The sequence below is a fragment of the Schistocerca serialis genome, chromosome 1, assembly GCF_023864345.2.
Source record: "Schistocerca serialis cubense isolate TAMUIC-IGC-003099 chromosome 1, iqSchSeri2.2, whole genome shotgun sequence".
NCBI lineage: Eukaryota > Metazoa > Arthropoda > Insecta > Orthoptera > Acrididae > Schistocerca > Schistocerca serialis.
The window spans coordinates 555,397,887-555,418,218 of NC_064638.1; the positions used below are offsets into that span (position 1 = coordinate 555,397,887).

The 20,332-nt window shown below is 40.4% G+C and overlaps 1 protein-coding gene across 3 annotated transcripts in view; it reads left to right on the plus strand.

Moving 5' to 3' along the window:
• Positions 1-20,332, plus strand: part of LOC126475400 (U4/U6 small nuclear ribonucleoprotein Prp31) — a 75,066-nt gene that overhangs the window by 19,843 nt on the left and 34,891 nt on the right. For all 3 annotated transcript variants that reach the window (XM_050103237.1, XM_050103247.1, XM_050103253.1), the window contains exons 2-3: positions 4,899-5,031; positions 11,481-11,678. In XM_050103237.1, coding sequence (XP_049959194.1) covers positions 4,917-5,031; positions 11,481-11,678 — 313 coding nt within the window. In that variant the 5' untranslated portion in view covers positions 4,899-4,916. The remainder of the gene's footprint in view (positions 1-4,898; positions 5,032-11,480; positions 11,679-20,332) is intronic.

Sequence of the window (20,332 nt, forward strand, 5' to 3'; positions counted from 1 at the left end):
AGCCCGGGTGGCTGTCCGGTGAGATAAAGATATCTTGTAGAACAAAGCGGGAATTACATCAAAATATTAAAAGTAGTCACAATCAAGCTACAGTAGCCCATTACAAATAGTATTGTAAGGTGCTTAAAAATGTTATTAGGAAGGCAAAGAGTATGTGGTAAGCAAATAGAGTAGCTAATTCACAGGATAAAATTAAAACCATATGGTCAGTTGTGAAGGAAGTGTGGTCAGCAGCACAAGGTCTACAATATAAGGCACAAGGTAAAAATATTTCTGTTACTGATAAATCAGATGTATGTACAGTATTTAACAATCATTTTCTGAGCATTGCTGGCAAATGAAATAAAAATTTAGTTTCTACAGGAATCGCATAACTTTCTTGGCAAATGCCTTTCTGAGATTGATGTTTGAGATACTCCTCTGTGATACACACACAAGAGAGATTGAGTCAGTAATTAAATCACTGAAGACTAAGGACTCTCATGGTTATGATGGCTGTCTAGCAGAATATTAAAGTACTGTGCTGTACATTTTAGCCCAGTATTTAGCCATATTTGTAATTTTTCCTTTAGGAATGGTCAGTTTCCTGAGCGATTAAAGTGCTCAGTAGTAAAGCCGCAAAGAAAGGGGAAAGGGATAATGTAGATAATTTTAGACCTATTTCTATGCCATCAATGTTTGCAAAAGTTATTGAAATGGCTGTGTATGTAAGGATAATTGATCATTTCATATCACACGATGTGCTATCAAATGTACAGTTCGGCTTTAGAAGTCGTTTAACAACTGAAAATGCTATATCCTCTTTTCTCTGTGAGGTACTGGAGGGGCTAAACAAAAGGTTTCAAATGCTTGGCATATTGTTTGATTTAACTAAGGCATTTGATTGTGTTGATCACGAAAGATTGCTCCCCATGCTGGACCATTATGGAATACAGGGAGTAGCTCACAATTGGTTCACCTCGTACTTTAGCAACAGACAGCAAAATGTCATTATTCACAATGTTGATAACTGCTGTGATGTGGGGTCTGAATGGGGTACTGTCGAGTAGGGGGTGCCCCAGGGATCAATGTTGGGGCCACTCCTGTTCCTTATTTATATAAATGACATACCCTCTAGTATTACAGGTAACTCTAAAATATTTCTGTCCATTTGGTAGTAAAGGATTTTGTGTGCAACATTGGCTCGGTTTCAAATAGTGCAGTACACGACCTAAGTTCATGGCTTGTAGAAAATAAACTAACGCTAAATCACAGTAAGACTCAGTTCTTACAGTTTCTAACACACAATTTAACAAAACCTGACGTTTTAATTTCACAGAACGGTCATATGATTAGTGAAACTGAAGAGTTCAAATTCCTAGGTGTTCAGATAGATAGTAAGCTATCATGGAAATCCCACGTTCACGATCTTGTTCAAAGACTTAATTCTGTTAGGTTAGGTTAGGTTAGGTTAGGCCATTTTTACTATTTGAATGGTATCCGAAGTGAATGATCGTTCAACATGAAAATTAGTCTACTTTGCTTATTTTCATTCGCTTATGTTGTATGGTATTATATTTTGGGGTAACTCTTCCCATTCCAAAAGGATATTTTTGGCTAAGAAATCGGCAGTTTGGGCAGTAAGTGGTGTAAGTTCACGAACCTCTTGTCGACCCCTGTTCACAATTTTGAATTGGCCCCTCAATATATAAACCTTACTGTCATTTCTTGTTAACAATATTTGCTTATTCCCAAGAATAAGCAACTTCACTTGGTTAATACTCGATAGAAATCAACCCTGCATTTGGATCAGACTTCCTTAACTCTTGTGCAGAAAGGTGTGCAGTATACTGCTGCATCAATTTTCAATAAGCTACTACTCAAATTCAAAAATTTTAGTAGTAATCCGCGCACTTTCAAATTGAAACTGAAGAGTTTCCTCATGGGTCACTCCTTCTATTATGTTGTGGAGTTCCTTGAAAAATTAAGCTGATTCTTATTGTATTGTTGATTGCATTTACTTAAACTTATAGAATGACTTTTTTGGGTTTCATAAACTTTTTTTTATCTGTTATTACTTTTATGTTGTAATTTCGTGTACTGACACATTCCATGACCTCGGAGATTTGCTCCTCAATTTGGTCCTACAGAACTTGACGTGTAAATAAATAAATAAAAAATCGTATTTATCTGCCAATACCAGGCAAGCAACTTTCAATAAAAATTTCAATTAAAATACGTATAATGAATTTATGAGTCTGACCGTGAAGCATGCTCTGGTAGGTGAAGTGGTTAAGGCGACCACACTTGAGGAGCGGGAAATCCGAGTTCAAATCCTGGACCCGCACAAATTTTCATTGTCTTCATTAGAAATGAAGGTTGTCCGTTTTCACAATTGTGAATATGTTTCATGTATTTCATGACAGCTGTAGTTGCTGCAGTGCTTGTTCCTGCAGATGTGCATGCACTGCAGTATCGTAATGTCTACGTGTTTTCTATATGTTTTGTAAATTTGGCACAGTCATCTTGTGAAACTCCAGAGGCACTTTTTAATAAATCTGTACATTTTACATTCCCATTATCTGTTAATTAAGTTATTTCCACCCTTCCCAGTCAGTTCACACATTTTTTACTCCACTTCCCCAGTTGCTTCTCTTTATTCCTTTCACTAGTAACACCAATTCGCATCAGATCACTGAAGTTAAGAGTTTTTGGGGCTTGGCTAGCTCTTGGGTGGGTCACCGCCCGAATCTGCCAAGTGGTGTTGACAAGCAGGGTGCGTTCAGCCATTGTGAGGCCAATTGAGAAGCGGCTTGATTAAGAAGTAGCAACACCGATCATGAAAGCTAACAATGCCTGGAAGGGCGATGTGCTGACCACATCTGCATCCGTTGATGCCTAAGGGTTGAGGATGACATGACGGCCAGTCAATACCATTGGCCCTTCAAGGCCTGTTTGGACGATGTGTGTGGTTTTTAACTAGATCCCCACAACTCTTCCATCATTTCAGTCCCCTTTTTACCATCTTCCTTTTTCATTTTTCATGCCCTCTCCTCTGCCTCCATTCACCCTCCCATAGCTGCTGTGACAACAACAACAAAAGTTCCTGTAACGGCAACCAAGATTTGTTGCCAGTGAACAAGACTTAAAATGGATGCTTGTTTGGGGATTTTAATAATATGAAGCAGCATTTCCAGAATTTGTGCCTTTGCCAAATCTTCATTCAATTATGTTCATATGTAAGTGTAATGATATTGCTACCTATTGTGCAGGCCACTCATTGTCATTTGACAAAATTGTAGTGCACCAATATGGAAATATTTAACACCTCTGCCATTGTTTAAGTTATTTGATGATTTTCTGTTACAATATTGATCATGATGTTATACCTTGGTTGACATGGACACTTGGATTACTTCCTTCAATAGTCAAAGCACAACCCTCCTATGTCTATTGCACCACCAACATGTAATTTGTTTATAAGAACATTGTCACACTATTTCCATTATCGGCGTTTGGAAACGGTATAAAATATGTTTTAACATGTGAATTGAATTTTCACTCTGCAAAAGAGTGTGCCCTAATTTAACTTTCAGGCAGTTAAAACTGTGTGCCAGACTGAGACTCAAACCTGGGACATTTGCCTTTTGCAGGTAAATGCCCTGCAATATGAACTATCCAAGCAAAACTCGTAACCCAATGTCACAGCTTTACTTTTATCATTGCCTTTCTCTTACATCCCAAACTTCACAGCAGTTCTCCCATACACATTGTGGGACTAACATGTCTTTGTTTTGCTAGTCCCACAAGATGAGTGAGAGATCTTTAGGGAAGTTTGGAGCTTAGGAGACAGGTACTGGTGGAAGTAAAGTTGCTGGGGCGGGTTCTGAGTTGTGGTTGTTGGATAGCAGAGTCGGTGTAACACCTGCTGCAAAAGGCAAAGGTCCCAGATTCGATCGAGTTAGGTGGCGCAGTGGTTAGTACACTGAACTCTCATTTGGGAGGACAACGGTTCAATCCCACATCCGGCCATCCTGATTTAGGTTTTCCGTGATCTCCCTAAATCGCTCCAAGCAAATGCCGTGATGGTTCCTTTGAAAGGGCACAGCCAGCTTCCTTTCCTAATCCATGATGACCTTGCTGCTTGGTGTCCTCCCCCCAAACAACTCAACCAACCATCCTAGATTCGAATCCTTGTTCAGGACACATTTCAGTCTGCTAGCAAATTTAATACATAATGTTACAAGTATAAACCATTTATTGGTACTCAGCAGTATTTGTACACGGATTGATAAAAAAAAATAGTATTTGATGACTTATCACGACCCAGTGGTGAGGCTGTGGTTAGTAATAGAACATTCTTGCTTGGAACCTTTTCTACCTTGCTGTGGTGATGCATAGTGGGGAAACAGTAGAGAATGGAAAGAAGATTATGGTTGAAGGGGGTGGTTGCATATAATGTAAACACATGTGAACTCTTTGTCAGATTATTTATAACTTGGGCAGAGAAGGTGGTTAATTGAATCTAGGACATACGGCATACTCCTCTACTGTCAGATTCTGTAACACTAAGTACATGCAAGCCACTGTTGTATTGTTCACTACTGATGATGTGTAGGAAGAACTTCCAAAGCAGCTTCTGAAAAGTGTGTTATAATATACAGAATTGTGAAACTAGATTTTATTCTTATGAAAGTGATAGATTGATTTCAACAAGTGTCCCAGTGACACATTTTGCTAAAAATTTTTATGATGTAACAAAACGTGATTATATCAGCTGTCTGTTCTTGCTAGTATAGAAGGAAATAATTGAGTACATGAAGGCTTAAACAGAATAACTTCTGGTTAATTAAATATCAAAATTTTGAGTTTTCTAATATTTCCCATTTGTTGTTCATAATTGTCATTGCTTTTTTCAGAGATACTAAGGTGGCACCATGTCTTTGGCTGATGAACTTTTGGCTGATCTGGAAGATCAAGATGGAATGGATGACCAGTTCATGGAAAGCAGTGCCATGCATGAAGTTAAGCCCACATTACCGACAGAAGAAGGTATTATTGCAACTATGAGAAGAAACATTAGTTTGATTTTAAGCCTCGGGCATGCCATCCCTCTCTCCCCCAGATTATCCTCTTCAATATTTTACATGCCCTTTTATCCTTTCACATTTTATTTATTGCCTATTTCAGTGTTTAAATTGGCATATGGAAGTGACTGTCAAGAATATGTTACAGTGATTCTGTATGATTCTTGTGTTGACTGGTTAATAGTTTATGGTGAGGACTTAGTGGATGTCAGATTACCAATCCAAAGATTTGAAGTTCAATGCTCAGCCCTTCTTCACCTATAAATGATGTGTGTCTAAAAAATTCCAAGTTTTGCAGTGTTTAGGAGTCTACTGAGTCAACTATAGTATAACTTCCTCTAGTGCTGCAGTGTTGAAGACACTTTCTGGTCAATACTACAGTTCTTTTAGAACCTTGTGCTCTTTTGTCACGTGTTTCCATTCTTCTCTGTCCATTGCTTTCCTTCTCTGATTCCTGACTCCCATTGGTTTGAAGTGCTCTTTCATATCTTCAAACCATCCTTCCCTGGGCCTTCCTCTTCTCCTCCTGCCCTCTTGCTCCCCTATTAACACTCCCTTAACACTCAAGAGTTTCTAGCATTCTCTGAAAGTGACCAACCCATCTTATTGTTCCTGGCATGATTTTCACTACAATGATCATCTGACAAAAAATGTTTGTGGTTCAGCACTTGTCCTATTCTCCAGCTTTCTTCCTCTCTCACTGCCACATTTACCTTTCAGAATGTTCTTTTCCCAGCCCAATAACCAGTCTTCTTCTTTTACAATCATCACCCAGCCTTCTAATCTATACGTTACTATAGATCATAATATAGTCAAATATGTTTTGATTTTTGTGTTCCCACTAACATTTCTGGACTTGAATATATTCTGCAGGGAGCAATGGCATTGTTTTCCACTTGCTACCCTCTGTTGAATTCGTACAGATGTCCTGTTATCTTCTGTTATTATTGAACCTAGATATTTAAACTCCTCCACTCTTTGATAGTTTTCCTATTTATTTTTATTGAAGTCTCTCTTCTATTCCTTGCAGGATCTCTTATATACCTTGGTTACCTGTATTCACTTTCAGTGCTAACTTCCATGCTGCTCCTTCTAATGCAGCATAATATCCCTGAAAGCTCATGACATTCCTTGCAACTAATGCTACTTCATCAATGTACGCAACCACCTGGAACTAATGGTTAGATGTTGGTCCCCTGGGCATGTTGGCATTTGCTGAATTATATTCTCTTGTACTAAGTTAAGTCGCACAGAGATTACATCTCCCTGCCTCTGCCTCCTTCCTACATGGAACTCTCCTAACAGTTCTTGTTCTATTCTGACCTTGCAAACTGTTGCTTTTATCATAATTTCTGTCATCCTAGCAAATTTTTGTGGCATTCTGAAATCTTTCATACTTTGGATTTTTTTTTTTTTTTTTTTTTTTTTTTTTTTCTAGGCTGTTGTTTGCTTATTTTTTGGTCTAAGCTGTTGTATCCTTGTTTAAAATCAATTTACTTCTGATGCATTTGTTGGTCATATTCGTAAAGTTTCTCTAGCATTTGTTTCATTAAAAATGTCTGGCCCATTGTCAGTCTATTTCTCCTAAATCCAGCTGGATAATGTACCAGTACAGTTTCCATTCGCATTCTACCCATGAAGCTAAAATCTTACTGAACACCCGATATGTTGTATCTAAGATAGTAAGTCCACCGTAATGGCTGCAGTGTTTGACTTTTCATCTTCCTTACGTAATTGGTGGCATATTCCCAAACTCCAACCTGTATCCTTTATCCACATCTCCTTTATTAATTCATTAACAGTTATCTCCATCATTGTTTCCCCACAAATTTTAATAATTTGGCCTGTTGCAGCTTTGTTATTTTTTAATTTCTGATTGCATTCTTCACTCCCTTAAAGTCTGGTGCTTTGGCTTTCCATTTCCAAGTCTGGTTCCTGCTCTTCCTTATTCAATGTTTCAAGATTTCTTGTCTGTTATCTCCCCCTTTCCATCGAATATTTCAGTAAAATATTCTTACCATTTTCCCAAAGCTTAACTTTTATCTACAGCTAGATTTCCATCTTTATCCTTATAGAATACTTCTCATTGCAGTCTTCTCTTCAGTTGTCTAAATTTCTCATAGAACTTCTGTACCTCATTCTCTCTCATTTCATCCAGCAGCTCTATCTTCCTCCTTTCATACTTCCTTGTATTAACTCTAAACAACTGCTCTTTTCCGGTGGTCGAACACCAGCAGTCTCTAAGCGTTCACGGGCTCAATTCAACGCACAGAAGTACCGCCCCAAACCGTTCCCCTCCCTGGCCACACCATGGAAGGAACGTCCGTCTAAGGATGGCAGTGGCTCTTATTTGTCCCGGTACTGCGTATGTTCGAGACCTGATGGGGAATCTTTCATGACGATGAAGCCTCAGTTTTTTGTTGAGCATTTAGAGGAAAGTTTGGGGAGGTGGAGGGCTTGTCCAAAATGAGATCTGGGTCAGTCGTGATCAAAACAGCATCCTCTGCCCGGTCACGGGCGTTACCCGCTTGTGACAAGCTGGGGGATGTTTCTGTATTGTATTTAACAGGGACCTTCTTTTGCAGTCTGACGATGAGCTGCATGGCAATTTAGAGCGGCGAGGTGTAAATTTCGTTCGGCGTGTCCACCGGGATCCGAGTAATAATCAGGTTGCCACCGATGCCTTCATATTGGCCTCCGAGGGTGATACATTACCCGAGAAGGTCAAGGTGATGGTCTACTGCTGTGATGTAAAGCCCTATATCCCTCCCCCAATGCGGTGCTTTAAATACTGGAAGTTTGGCCATATGTCTTCCCACTGTACTTCCCAGCATCACATGTCGAGATTGCGGACACCCATCACATCTCAATACTCCATGTGCCCCGCGTCCCATCTCTGTCAACTGCAGAGAGCACCATTCGTCTTGCTCGCCTGACTGCAGGATTCTTCAGAAAGAAAGGAAAATCATGGAGTACAAGACCCTGGACCAACTGATCTATACTGAGGCTAAGAGGAAGTTTGAATGCCTACGTCCTGTACCTCCAGTCATCTCTCAGAGCCGGAAGACTACACCTGCCCCCTTGATGGTGGGGGGGCACTTGCCTCCCTGTTGCTCCTGCACCACCTAGTTTGGGAGCAACACCCTCCAACCATCGGGGATATCGGTCCTCACTTCTGCGCTAGAGAAGTGTAGGTGTTCTTTGGTTCCTCTCACTATGAAGGGGTCCCTTGGGTCACTCCCTTCCCAGGTTTCTGCTAGTGCAAAAGATGACACCCACCAGTGGCTGAATAGCCCAAAAGCAGCTGGTAGTAGGGCTTCACGCTCATCCTCAGTCCCAGAGACAGAATCAGTGAAGTCCTTCCAGCCAGGGAAACCCAAGGAGCAGCGAGATAAATCCAAAAAGAAGATCCCCAAGACCAAGGAAATTGCGGTGGCACCCGCACCACTGCTGCCTACAAGCTCTGCGTCTGCAGGTGAGATGGAGATTCTGGCATCCGCTGAGGACCTAGATCTTGCCAGACCCTCACACATAATGGATATAGACTGCTTAGACAATAAGTTGGTGGCAGCAGGTGACCCTGAGGTGTAAACTGCCTCTTTGAATGTTCCATGCCTTCCCAGTCTCACAATGACGTCATCCTCCAGTGGAATTGCAGCAGTTTTTTCCACCACCTGGCTGAGCTATGGCAAATGTTAAGCTTTACACCTGCTTTCTGCACTGCCCTCCAGGAAACCTGGTTCCAGCAATGCAGACCCCTGCTCTTCGTGGCTATAAGGGATATTATAGGAACCGTAGTGACTCTAATCGAGTGTCAGGTGTAGTTTGCGTTTATGTCCTAAACTCAGTCTAGTGAAACTGTGCCCCTTCAAACCCATCTTGAAGCTGTGGCTGTCAGAATAAGGACGACACAGGAAATAACTGTCTGCAATGTGCATCTTCCTCCAGATGGTGCAATACTCCTGAATGAATGTATTAGCTGCACTGATTGATCTACTCCCTAAACCTTTCCTACTTTTGGGTGATTTTAAAGCCCATAACCCCTTGTGGGGTGGCATCCTGCTTCTGGCTGAGGCAGAGATGTCAAAACTTCACCGTCTCAGTTCGACCTCTGCCTCTTAAATACTGGGGCTGCCACACATTTCAGTGTGGCTCAAGGTAATTACTCAGCCATTGATTTATCAATTTGCAGCCCAGGACTTCTCCCTTCTATCCACTGGAGAGCACATGACAACCTGTGTAGTAGTGACCACTTCCCCATCTTCCTGTCACAGCCCTGGCATCAGGCCCACAGACACCTGTCCAGATGGGCTTTAAACATGGCGGATTGGGAAACTTTCACCTCTGTTGTCACTGTTGAATCTCCCCCACACGGTAACATCGATGTGGTGGTTGAGTAGGTGGCTACAACAATCCTTTCTACGGCAGAAAACACGACCCCTAGTTCTTTGGGGTGCCCCCGGAGAAAGGCAGTCCCTTGGTAGTCGCCAGAAGTCGTTGAAGCAATTAAGGAGCGTCAGCGAGGTCCACAGTGGCATAAGTGGCACCCTTCCCTAGAGCACCTCATAGCCTTTAAATGGCTCTGCGCGTTCGCCAGCTTACCAAACGATGGAAGCAGAAGTTTTGGGAGAGATATATCTCGACCACTGGATGCCATACATCACATTCCCAAGTCTGGTTAAGGATCAACGTGTTTTCGGGTACCAGTCCCCCTACAGGTGTTACTGATATTAACATAAATGACGTGCTATCTACTGACATAGTCGGGCTTGCCAAGCACTATGCTCGAGCCTCTGCATCAGAGAATTACACCCCCCGCCCTCCCCCCCCAGCCTTGCACTCTCAAACGGTGGCTGGAAGGAAAGTCCTTTCATTCACTACACACCACAGTGAATCATATAACGACCCCTTTAGCCCCCTTTACAGAGTTGGAGCTCCTCAGTGCCCTTGCACATTGCCCCGACACAGCTCCTGGGCCAGAGCAGATCCACAATCAGATGATTAAACATCTCTCATCTGACTACAAGCGACATCTAGTCATCTTCAACCAGATCTGGAGCGGTGGCATCTTTCCATCGCAATGGTGGGAGAGCACCATCATTCCGGTGCTCAAACTCAGTAAAAACCTGCTTGATGTGGATAGCTTTCGGCCCATCAGCCTCACCAACATTCTTTGTAAGCTGCTGGAACGTAAGGTATGTTGGTGGTAGGGTTGGGTCCTGGAGTCAAGTTGCCTACTGGCTTAATGTCAGGGCGGCTTCCGCCAGTCTCTCTGCCACTGATAATCGTATGTCCCTCAAGTCTGTCATCCGAACAGCCTTTTCGAGATGCCAACACGTGGTTGCCATCTTCTTTTATTTACGAAAAGCATATTACATGACCTGGCGACATCATATCATTGTCACATTATATGAGTGGGGTCTCAGGGGCCTGCTCCTGATTTTTATCCAAAATTTGTACTTTCTGTGTCCAAGTTGGTGCCTCCCATAGCTACCCCCATATCCAGGAGAATGGGGTCCCGCAGGGCTCTGTATTGAGTGTCTCTATTTTTAGTGGCCATTAATGGTCTAGCAGCAGCTGTAGTGCTGTCCGTCTCACCTTCTTTGTATGCAGACAACTTCTGCATTTCGTACTGCTCCACCAGTACTGATGTTGCTGAGTGACGCCTACAGGGAGCCATCCACAAGGTGCAGTCATGGGCTCTAGCCCACCGTTTCCAGTTCTCATCCTCAAAGTCCTGTGTCATGCACTTCTGTCAGCGTCATACCGTTCATCCAGAACCAGAACTTTACCTTAATGACGATCCATTCACTGTGGTGGAGACATATTGAATCTGAGGACTGCTTTTCGATACCCGATTGGCTTGGCTTCCCCACCTTCATCAGCTTAAGTGGAAGTGCTGGCAGGACCTCAATGCACTCTGCTGCCTGCGCAACACCAACTCGGGTGCTGATCACTCTACTCTGCTGCAGCTCTACAGAGACATTGTTCAATCCCGCCTTGACTACGGTAGTCTTTGTTATGGTTCGGCGGCGCCCTCAGTTTTTTTGCATTCAGATCCCCAAGGGTCAACTTCAGATCATATCTTTGAATCTTCCTTATGTCCCCATCCAGTTTAGAGTATTATTATCATTGGTGGCATCTAGAAATTACTTTCGTTATCAGCTATTAATGCAGGCATGAAATTATAGAAGAAGTGACAATTTGGTTTGCTTATCAAAACCGATGTGATTGTATTCCTGAATGCTCATGTTATATTTGATCTCACGTTTACTTCTTTTGAAATATTTCTCATTTGTTGACATAACATTGAAGTGTGTAATTTAAATCTTTCTCTGTATTTGCAATAATTAATAGTATTAAAAAGATTTATTATTCTGTTGTATATTTATATTCTTTACTTTCATGTTGCAGACATCAAGGTGTCATCAGTGCGAGAATTGGCGAAACTTCGGGACTCGGAGCAATTGAAAAATATAATGGCATTGATTGACGAGTATAGCATTAAAATGAGAAAATCAGAGGAGATTACTGGGCCAGTGGAGGCTGATCCTGAATACCAACTTATTGTTGAAGCTAATAATTTAGCAGTTGATATTGACAATGAAATTGGTAAGAGGAAAACGTAGTTGGTACAAATTTAAATATTTAGGGACTAAGTCTTTAGAAATACTTGTCCAGTAGCCCACCCAAATGAATGACCACCATCAAAATGGCCAGGAACCGAACTGACCACCCAGTGCCAGAAAATGCAGCTGAGCACTATGTACTTGATTTCAATGGATGCTTCATAATCCACACCATCTGGATCCTTCCCTAATACCAGCTTTTCTGAACTACATGGATGAGATCCACCCTTGCGACACATTCCTATTTTTCATAATTCAGTTGGCCTCAGTCTCCTCTAAATGCTGCCCCCCCCCCCCCCCCCCCCTCCACTCTGCCCCAGGACCCACTTTTATTCACCCTGCACCCACACTCTCTTCCCTGCAGTCACCCTTTCCTCATTCTGTCACCACCTTCCAGTCCATTCCTCCATGTCGCCTCATGCCATTATTTTTATGTACTGAGCAGACTCCTGGCTGCTGGAGCCATATTGTATTCCTGTCCTGTCCAGCTGCTGCATTCCTATTTCATGCATGTGCTGTTTCCCTCCCAACTGTTGGCCATCTTCCCCAATCTTACTCCTATTCCCCATTTCCTTTCGCTCCCATCACAACACATCATCCCAATCAAGATGCAGTTGCAGAACTGCAGTCGTGGTACAGTGCATTACTGGTGTAACGTAGCTTCATAGGCGTGTATATCTAGTCTTATTGAGAGGAAAGTATAGAGTTAGCATGAATTTAAATATTTAGTGACACTGTATTTACAGATCGTAGTCCAGTAGTTCACCCTATGAGTGACCACCACCAAACTGGCCATGAACAGAGCTGACTTTCTCTCTCAATGCCTCTGCTATTCAGTGAGTTGTTACCTTTACTCCTAAATTAGTTACACAGAAGGTGGAATAATTTTTTCGTGGGTGGCTCACGCAAGGATCTCAATAATTCTTAGGGAATCTCATCCAGTCAGATGATTTGTCTTTAATTTTATTTTTTTATGGTTTAGTATTTTTAGTGCTCTTTCAAATTCTTCTCACAATCTCATCCCATCTTCATCTACTGCCTCTTTCCTTGTCTTCAAGTTAATTTTACTTGTCTAGCTGTTCTGTATATTCTTTCCTTTCTCTGCTTAGTACTGGCTTGCCATGAGAACTCTTTGTATTCATGAAAGCACTTCTTTTTTCTCTGAAGGTCTCTTTAATTTTCCTATGTACAGAGTCTATCTTTCCCTTAGTCATACTTGCTTTTACTGCCTTGTATTTGTCCTACAGCAATATCTGCGTAGCCATTTTGCACTTTCTGCCAATCTCATTTTTTAGACATCTGTGCTCCCTTTTCCTGCTTCATTTGTTTCATTTTTTTGTTTCCAATAAAATTCTGTATCTTGTGTATTATCTGAGGATTCCTGCTAAGCCTTGTATTTTTGCTTGTTTGATTTTCTGTTACCTCCACTGTTTCACCTCTTGGTGATATACGTAACACGTGATTGAAAATTGGCTTTTTAAACATCTGCAAATTTTGAATTAAGTTTGCTTCCTCTCTGACTTCAGCAAAACATTTTCACTAATTTGCATTCAGTTCAAGATCATTAGAATTCAGTTATTGCACAGTCTGAAGTTTGTACAGATGAAACTGAAGTTGCAGTATTCTTTGCGCTCTCAAGCATCCAAGCTGCATTGAGAAGACAATTTTTTATGCTAAAAAATGACTCCTTAAGATTGCAGCTCAGAGGACACCAGTGTTTACAGGATGGGTGCTGACTGCACATCTTTGTTAAACATTTTCTCAAAATTGAAAAAGTCCCTTCAAAATTCCATACATACATTTTTGTTTCATGTAATAAAGAAATGAAACTGTAGATGTGGTCTGAAATATATGCTTGACAACAGTGACATTGTACCGCTCCATGATTACTAAATATCGGTTACTGCTACACATCTTTAAAACTTTCCCCTCACATGCTGTACCACACATCGCCATGCAACAGAACTTTGACTGTCAAACAATGGAAAATCCAGGGTGAAATATGGTTTCAGTTGCCTGAGACTGTAGTCATGTGATTTGCGTTTCCGTGGGTGTGTGCGCGTGTGCATATGTGTGTGTATTGTTGACAAAAGCATTAATGGCTGAAAGCTATAATTGTGAGTCTTTTTGTTGTGCCTATCTGCGACTCAGCATCTCCGCTATATGGTGATCAGAACTTTGACTAATAGAAGCCATTTGGGATGATATTCCTTGGGGAATATTCAAAGCCTATTTGTGAAGAGGCTTGTATTACGTTGTGTTGACCTTGTGAATGTGCTTTTCAACACACAGTAATGTTTCATTGCTCAGGCCATTTATTTCATGTAAATGTTAATTGAAGTGTGGATTAAATCTGATTCATTTGTGACAGTTTCATAATGATACTGCAGATTCCTGTAACAGTTAATTGTTTTTAATTTAAGGATACATATTAAATGCTATGATGAGTTGTACTGCCAACCCGATTGTTTGCCAACTAAAAAGGTGTGGCTGTCTCGAAGCATTTTTATGTGCTTGTGCATGTAACTAGTGTGTCTTGTGTGGCAAAGCGATTTTTGTGCTTCCGTTAGTATTACAGGGTGTATATGACCCAGGACAACTGGGAGATCGGGGAAAAACCCAGGAATTTTTTAGAATTCCGGGAACTTTTCATGGTTTTAATTTTCAGTTAAATTCCTGTAATTTTGACTAGTAAGAACTGATACTGTAACAAAAGATATTACTGTATCCCACTTCTGCGGAATAATACTTAAACAATAAAACATAAATGAGAGAAAAAACGAAAATAACTTAAATTGCAAAGGAAATGCGCCATATACAATGACACAAAGTGCTCATGCAAGCGCCTGCTAACTACAAAATGTGTCAAAGGCTTTAGGAAGACTATGCAATGCTTCATAACAACAAATTGCCTCCGGTGAGCATGAAGTCACAACTGTTTACATTAGATTCGTTTTAGCAGTTACGAGCGGGCTCGCGCGCATGCCCAGTTGAGTCACGTTTGAGTAGTAGATTCTCCCGCTTCTGGCTACAGGAATGTGGCTGTTGGCTGTCCAAGCAGTTGCAGCAAGCAGCTTGATGCTACTGGGAAAGGGAGCACCATGCTGAGGAAAAAAAAACTTGTTTCACATAGTGCCTAGCATCCAGCACACGTTTGTCTATCGATTATTCATATGATTTTGAAACACTTCCCTGTTTGTTTTTGAACATTTTTGAACACATTTTAAGTTGATTTCTGAATGTATCATAAGTTGATTTCTGAATGCGTGCATAGTGTACGTGATGTCCCTGTCAGGAGAATCTTTGTCGCAACTAGAAATAAACTTTCCGCAGACAAAAGGAGACGAGGCTATATGAGCTGAGCGGAGTAAAGCCGAACAGATGAATGCCAGTTGCTGTCTGATTATGTGGTTGATTGGGTTTGCGAATGAACAACGTTGTTATAATTACTAGCAAAATCCGCAGATTCAGACTATCAGAATGGAAATAAATGACTGACAGGAATAACAGGTGAGAAAGATTACGTATTATCTTCTCAGTGTATCCAGGAAAATGAAATTTTGACAGAAAATTTTTGGCCAGATCGCTACACTAGTAAGGACCAATTGTACATTCCCCAGCTAGCAGCCGCTAAAGATCTATTCTGGAGGTAATGCGGAAAACGTGTTGTACGAACACGTAATAACGCCTAACTGGAAAATAATCGTGGGATAACTAAACCTGTGATTCTGGCACAGTTAGTGAAATAATCGGCGAACAAATTTTGACAATATATGAAGATGGTATATGTTCTTTCAGGCATGTCCAAAGGAACAGATACCATTGGTGGCTGTGCAGCTCTCTAGAATGAAATGATAACTAAATCAAGACCCTAAGCTGCCGTCGGGGGACAGTTGAAAATGTGTGCCCTGACTGGGACTCGAACCTGGGATCTCCTGCTTACATGGCAGACACACTATCCATCTGAGCCACCGAGGGCACAGAGGATAGTGAGACTGCTGGGATTTATCCCTTCCACGCTCTCCATGAGGCCCACATTCCCAACTTAATGTCCACACACCACGTTCGCAGTGCCCCTGCCCATTACACTCTTTACTCGTTGCAGACAATCTTACCGAGTCCCATATGAGTTTGGGCAATGCGTGTGCATCCGCACATGAGAAGGTCAATGGCTGGTTAGCCTGAACTATATGAAGATGGTAGCGGTTCTTTTGGACATGTCCCGGTCGGGGCACACATTTTCAACTGTCCCCGTTGATGTATATCAACACCTGTTGGAAGCTTACGGTCTTGATTTGATTATCATTTCAATTTTGACAATGGCAGGAATAGCTACAGAATTGGTGATGACAGGATTGTTTGTTAGAACTAGGAAGGAGAAGAAACGGGGACATCACACAAATTATGGAAGAATACAATGATTCCAAATTTATATAAAAATTTTGTAATACTAATTTTCAGTCTCATGCTTGAGAAACTGGTGCGTATGAATGAAATATGAAACTATTTCCTAACATTAAGCTTCTTGCTTGTAGTAGGCCTAACAGGCATTTGATATTGGTACTTTGTGAATTATATTCTGTCATGTTATAAAAATGGCCATTTGAGCCAAAACAGTCTCGTTTATTTGGTGTGTGTTACAAAATTGCTGCAATATTAGAAATGCCTATTTTGTTTTATCTAGCAGACAGTGACTAAATAGACTTAATCAGATTGAGAAACCACACCAGTCTTGGGTATTATTTTTGTTAACAGCTTTTTCTGTATTAGATAACGACATTTCGATTTTTCATGTAGCAAAATGTTTGACGAACTTTGATGAGGTAATAGATTCTTTCGCAGAAAGGAAAGCGTGCTATGTAAAGCTGTAGCAAGATTAGAGAGCAAAAATGCTAGGAGCTAAGTATTGAAGAAATGTGTACTTTCTTGCTTGTCTCTTGTCTTTATTGGTTTTATGTATCCTATATTTAATTTTAAGTCACACAAAACAGCAAGTTATTAGCTGATAGGCAATAAAGAGTGCAAATTTTCTGAAGAGTTATTGTTCTCCCGATTACAAATAATCCCATCTGCTATTAATTGCAAGATTTTTTTTTAAGAGGGTCAGGCTGCCAAACCGGCCAATTGGGAGCAGAAGAGGCACCACAGGACATTTCAGTTTCCACTGTCCTGAATATAGTTTGATGGCATCCATTACAAAATATACACATTTCAATTCCACAGAGTGAAATACAATGACGTGCGATAGAAGAATGCTTTATGAAGAGGCGTGGCACTGCACTTTGGCACACGTGAGACCAAATAATATGTCTTACATTTCCTCAAACACACATGTTTTATGTTTCAGACTTTTCAGAAATATGTGCACTACAAGATGAACATATTTTTGAAAATTTGATTTTTTTTTTTACCCTGTTCACAAATATCGTAGATCTGGGGCTGATGCGCCGAGCAGTCTGAGTTATAATGGGTAGTCTCCATGTAACCCATGTTTACGTTTAGTGATTTTTGCTGTTTACCATTCGTTTACTCTCATATCAAATGAAAACAAAACGGATATCTGTGGCCGGGAGCTGTCAAGTGAATTAAAATATATTCACATATTTAGGGAAGGCTAAAATATGTCATTAGTTTCAGGTTTTATTTTATTTCCACCTTCCTGACAGTCAAGCATTAATCGCCTTGCAGAACAATGAAGTTATTTTTGTCTTTTTGCTAAAGAAATATGACTCTTTAACTTTTTCCGCAGAGGCAGTCAATGTATTTGAAACTAAATGTTTAATTCCACAGTACTGGCTAGTATCAACTCTTTGCTGCATTTCAAGTGCATCTTTTAACACGTATGGCATTATGCCATAATAAAGAACCAAACATGATATAATGCAGTACTGGTGCTCCAAGAAAATTTACATCCCGAAAACCACACTGAAAAGCTTATTATCAAGTCGAGGTCTACTTCATTGGGAATGTGGATATACGAATGTGCATTTTAAATGTGCACATTTTAGTATGGTTCACGAAATTCCAATGTTCTTGGAGTATCCTTTGGTGTCTTGTTTCTTTTATGACAGAACGTATGATCTTTCAATGTTTTACACATACGTACATATGGGCATCCAGTGTCATGGTAGCTGCGCAAGCATGGCATCGCCTGTTATCTGCGCTCTCTGGCAACTGCTGAAACGAACCAATTTCTAACAGGTTGCGGGAAAATATTGCGAATGGTGGTTTGAAAAGTGTTACTTTCAAAATAAATATCCTTTTACATAAGTTGAACTATGTGCAAGAATGTACCATGAATTTCTTAAATTGCAGAGCATTTTACTCTCAATTAAAAATCAACTCTTTGATGATGAACCATTTAGAAGAATTTCGAGCCCTGAAGATCAGACCTTTATGTCATTATTAAAAATTTTCCTGGCACATTTGTGTGACATATCTTACAAGTGTATCAAGTACAAAAAAGATCAACATTATATGCATTATTAACCTTAGAGAGCTTTACTTTTCTTGTAGCAACGCTATGTATGTTAATTTAAACTATTAACTTTCCCTGTTCGTGTGTTCATGCTACTTAACAGTGATGTTGCTGTTGGCTGACTACATCACGTGTCCTATGCTCTGAATATCCACTGTCATCAGCTGGCGGGATCATGTGACATGAGCTATGACTGGCTTACAAAAGCGCGTCGCAATCTCGATTTCAGTGATTCGGAAAGTAACATGCGGTGTTTGGTGGAATTCCCATGTATACTTTGTTAATACAAAAATATGCAGCGTGCATGTTGCTGCACATCAAAGATATTTCCAAAATGTGTCTTTTTCCCTGAGTTTCGTTTTCTAAAGTGCCGGGAAATTCTACGCCCGTGTATAAAACCATAACCATTCAAAGGTTTGATAAGGGAAAATATACTGTCACTTAACATGGAAAAAGAATGTTTTTAACTGTGAAATCCAGGAAAAATCCAGGAATTGTTTTTCCTTGCCTGCGTATACACCCTGTATTATCAGTAATAATAAGATTCATTGGTTGTGTCTTGAAAAGTGACTATTTGTATGAGAATATTAAAGAAGCACACTGTGAGTTAACTCTTCGTAAGTCCTAACTAGCATCCATAACCTTTATCCTTCATTCTGCCATGAATTATACCTATAGAATCATAAATAACTATGTAAGCTCTCTCAACATTTTAATACATTGGTTTCCAGATCTAACATACACAAACATGGAAAGATCTTGTGCGTAATTCATGCTGCCCTCTACAACACCCCCTCACCTGCCCCCCTCCCAGTCCTGCCTTGCGTGATGACTAATGGGAGTAGTTTCTTTTTGGATGAAACGTACTACTGCTGACAGGAGACTGAATTCAAATTGATATTCAGCTTCTTGCATTGGGAGTACCTTCAAATCTGCAAGCTCTCTATGGTTCTCTGTATTTACAACTTTCCCACATAATTACATTTTTTATAAATACTACATCCTATTTTAATACACATTACTCATCATTGACATACTAGTCTTTTAAACTCTTCAGGCTTAGTAGTTTTCTCTGCCTCCCCATTTATTATTAAGAACAGTACTTCATACTATACAGCAGTTGTAAGTAAAGGTGTCATAAAACAAAATATGAGTAGTCAGATGGTAGTGATGCTCGTATTTTCACATAGTCACATGATAATGATTCTGTGCCATAAAATATGTACAGGTGAAACTGTCAAGTTTATAAATAAGCACCAAATACCTGAAGCATTGAGTTTAACAGGCACACACAGAAGAGAGAGAAAACTTGCTAACTTTCAGAATAAATTCTCTGTTGGGCTATAGTGTGTGTATGCTCCTGCACTTATGCTCGTCCTGTTTGCGAAGTGATCGGTGATTCATTATTCAGAAAGTGTACACATTTGCTATATGCAGCCAGTCACAGTTAGTGCCATGTGTGTTGACAGTTTCACTTGTAGGTATTTTATGGCACAGAATCACTCCCATGTGACTGTATGAAATTGAGCATCACTACCATCTAACAACTCATTTTTTTATGATGCCTAACTATTCTGAGTACTTCCCGCTTTCTATTCAATCAGTGGGGTTCATCACTCCTAAATTATTTACATTATATCAGAACTTCCTCTTGATCACTTTGTATGATGGGGGGACATGTCACAATACTTGTCAGTGACTCACATTACTACCTTGGTGGTGTTGAGGTCTTGGAACATTCCACATACCAATAAATTAAGAGCCCATGTAAACTTGGCCTCTTTGCACAGATGAAAGGATCTGTTTGAAGCATCAGGCTTTCATGTAACCACTTTGAAATAAGTCATAGCACAAACCATCGCTACCATAAATATAAACAATGTCAGCAGCTTGATACGTCTGCTACTATTGATTTGGGAAACAGTTTGGGACTGTATTACAGTGAAGAGTGTATTGCCTTTGTTACTCTAAATTCTCTCATGAAAACTATAGAATTATGCGACAGAATTACTGATCAGTATTTCGTTTCTGGAGATTAAATACGGTGCTGCCAGTAGGCAAATATAAAAATACATGACACTATCCTAGCTTTCAAAGTTATTAGTTCCTTCCTCAAGGAGAAGAAGGGATAATTTGGGGAAGGTTAAAAAGGAAGGGCA